This window comes from Myripristis murdjan, chromosome 11, assembly GCF_902150065.1.
Source record: "Myripristis murdjan chromosome 11, fMyrMur1.1, whole genome shotgun sequence".
In the NCBI taxonomy this organism is placed as follows: domain Eukaryota; kingdom Metazoa; phylum Chordata; class Actinopteri; order Holocentriformes; family Holocentridae; genus Myripristis; species Myripristis murdjan.
The window spans coordinates 18,131,316-18,133,687 of NC_043990.1; the positions used below are offsets into that span (position 1 = coordinate 18,131,316).

At 43.3% G+C, this 2,372-nt stretch overlaps 1 protein-coding gene across 1 annotated transcript; it reads left to right on the forward strand.

Moving 5' to 3' along the window:
• Window positions 1-483: 483 nt before the first annotated feature.
• Window positions 484-2,372, forward strand: LOC115367527 (lens fiber membrane intrinsic protein-like). The gene is made up of 4 exons (XM_030063327.1): window positions 484-682; window positions 1,463-1,612; window positions 1,702-1,836; window positions 2,311-2,372. Exons 1-4 carry the CDS (start codon window positions 508-510, stop codon window positions 2,370-2,372), a joined length of 522 nt encoding a protein of 173 aa, XP_029919187.1. The 5' UTR covers window positions 484-507.

A 2,372-nucleotide genomic window follows, 5' to 3' on the forward strand; every position in this document is an offset into this window, starting at 1 on the left:
TTTATTTTTAGTGATGATTTTAATATCCATTTGATATTTTACTGATTTCTGTTACTGTAGTTGTCTGTTTGGCCGATATTGCATTTTAGCTTGAAGCACAACTTCACATGGACAGTGACTTGTGTTAGATGGAGTGATTAGATACAGCACCATCACAGTATGTTTCAATTCACTGTAAACTGTCAACAGGATATATATGTTCATGTTTAGTACCTGTGTATTTTTTATGATTATGATGCCGTTTTAGTCTGTCATTATACATGTGTGGTACCAGAGTATGAGTAACAAACTTTAACAATTATGTTTGTTTGAGCTGCCATATATTCAACCTCTCTCTTTCAGTTTTTGATGTAGCACCTGTGAATATTACTGAATGTGTTAATGGTGAGCGTGTGTACCAGAAAACATGAGTGTCCAGTTGTCAGCACACTCTAAATTTGATTATTTCTGTCTCGCCTCGCTGCAGTGACAAGGCGCTCGGCAGCAGCCCCATCATCTCCGCTTAAGATGTACAGCTTCATGGGAGGGGGTCTGTTCTGTGCCTTCGTGGGCAACATCCTCCTGGTGGTATCCACTGCGACCGACTACTGGATGCAGTATCGCCTCTCCGGCAGCTATGCCCACCAGGGTCTGTGGAGGTACTGCATGTCCAACAAGTGCTACATGCAGACGGACAGCATCGGTAAGACATGAGCCTTTGTGGTATCAGGGACTTCATCTGCCAGCCTCCCAGACAGCTGCAAAAGCCAAATGAGACACATCAAAAGCTCAGAAAACTTAATTTAGGTGAAGGACAGTATTTCTACAAGGGGAGTGAGTTCAAACTATCTCTCCAGCTCCATGCTGAGTATTCCACAATGTACCTATCACCAGTCCAGTGGTTCAAGAGACTGTTCGTCAATGTAAATGTAAGGTCTCATATCACCAGTTCATTTTAAATTTCTCCATATTAGAGAGTTAGCCAAATCTCAGAAGTGTACAAGATACCGCATCTGCTTGAAACTGAGAAAGCTGCTATTTTGTGACATCTACTGTCCCATCAATAGGTCTGGTGTTAGGATGCTGTAGTAGTGGTGTATTTCCATCTTCCATTGTGCTACCAACTGAAATGATTTGAAATGAAAACGAATGACATGACAAATTGTGATGTATGGCCCCTGAGTGGCAGGATGACCCAGGGGCTAGAGACACCATCACAGAAGCTGAAGTGTCCCTGAGCTTAAATTAAATTCTGCTATGCACCTGACCCTCCTCTGACCTCCTGGAAGCAGGACAAGAGAAAAGAGAATTTCCCTTCGGGGATCAATAAGATATCATATCACTTTGAAGGTGAAATATGAACAACTTCCTCTAACTGGGGTCAATAATGAGGCTTGTCCTCACAGCTGCCATGTTGGTGTTAACAAAAGATGATGGCAAAGACTTAATGAACTCTTGGGTGATTTAACCTGTTTTCTTGCAGCATACTGGAATGCCACCAGGGCCTTCATGATCCTGTCAGGGATGTCCTGCTTTGCGGGCATCATCGCTGGTATCATGTCCTTCTCCCACTTCTCCTCCTTTGAGAGGTTCAACCGCTCCTTCGCTGCAGGAATCATGTTCTTTGTCTCCAGTGAGTCTTTCTCTCTTCTGTCTAGCCACACAGACACACACATATAAACCTCAACAACATTAGTCATTAACTCCTCATCTCCCCCTCAGCTTTCTTTGTCCTGCTGGCTATGGCCATCTATACTGGAGTGACTGTCAACTTCCTGGGGAGGCGCTTCGGTGACTGGCGCTTCTCCTGGTCCTACATACTGGGCTGGGTGGCTCTGCTCATGACTTTCTTTGCAGGTAAGGAGGGAAAAGGTTTGTCCCAATGTAAACGGTATCATTATTAAACCTAGACACAGGGAGAAAAGGGGACTACAACTTTAAAAATGTAGCAAGTCAAGCACAAGTAGCTACATGTAGATATTTTAAAGTAATCCAAAGCCCAGTTAACATGAAAGGAGGGTAAAATCTTGATAACTTAATTTCAAAGAGCAATTTAGCCTGTGGGAAATAATACAATAAAACAGGCAAAATTTGGTTTTGAATCTAATCTAATCCATCTGGGGTGCAGCTTTGGGTCAATAACTGAGGCACGGAGGGCAATATGATGTGAAGCCAATACCAGCATGTTTATCCTGCAAAAGAAGTCTAAAGAGCTGGAGCGCTCTTCAGGGCCAGATTGTTTTATTGCCGTTAAATATGCCTGTCAGCCTATGTCTGTTGTTATGTTAGTCTGCATTCATCACTAATAAACACTGATGCTGTCCGTTCCAGGGATTTTCTACATGTGTGCCTACAGGATGCATGAATGTAGGAGAGGAGCTGGCCCACGCTAG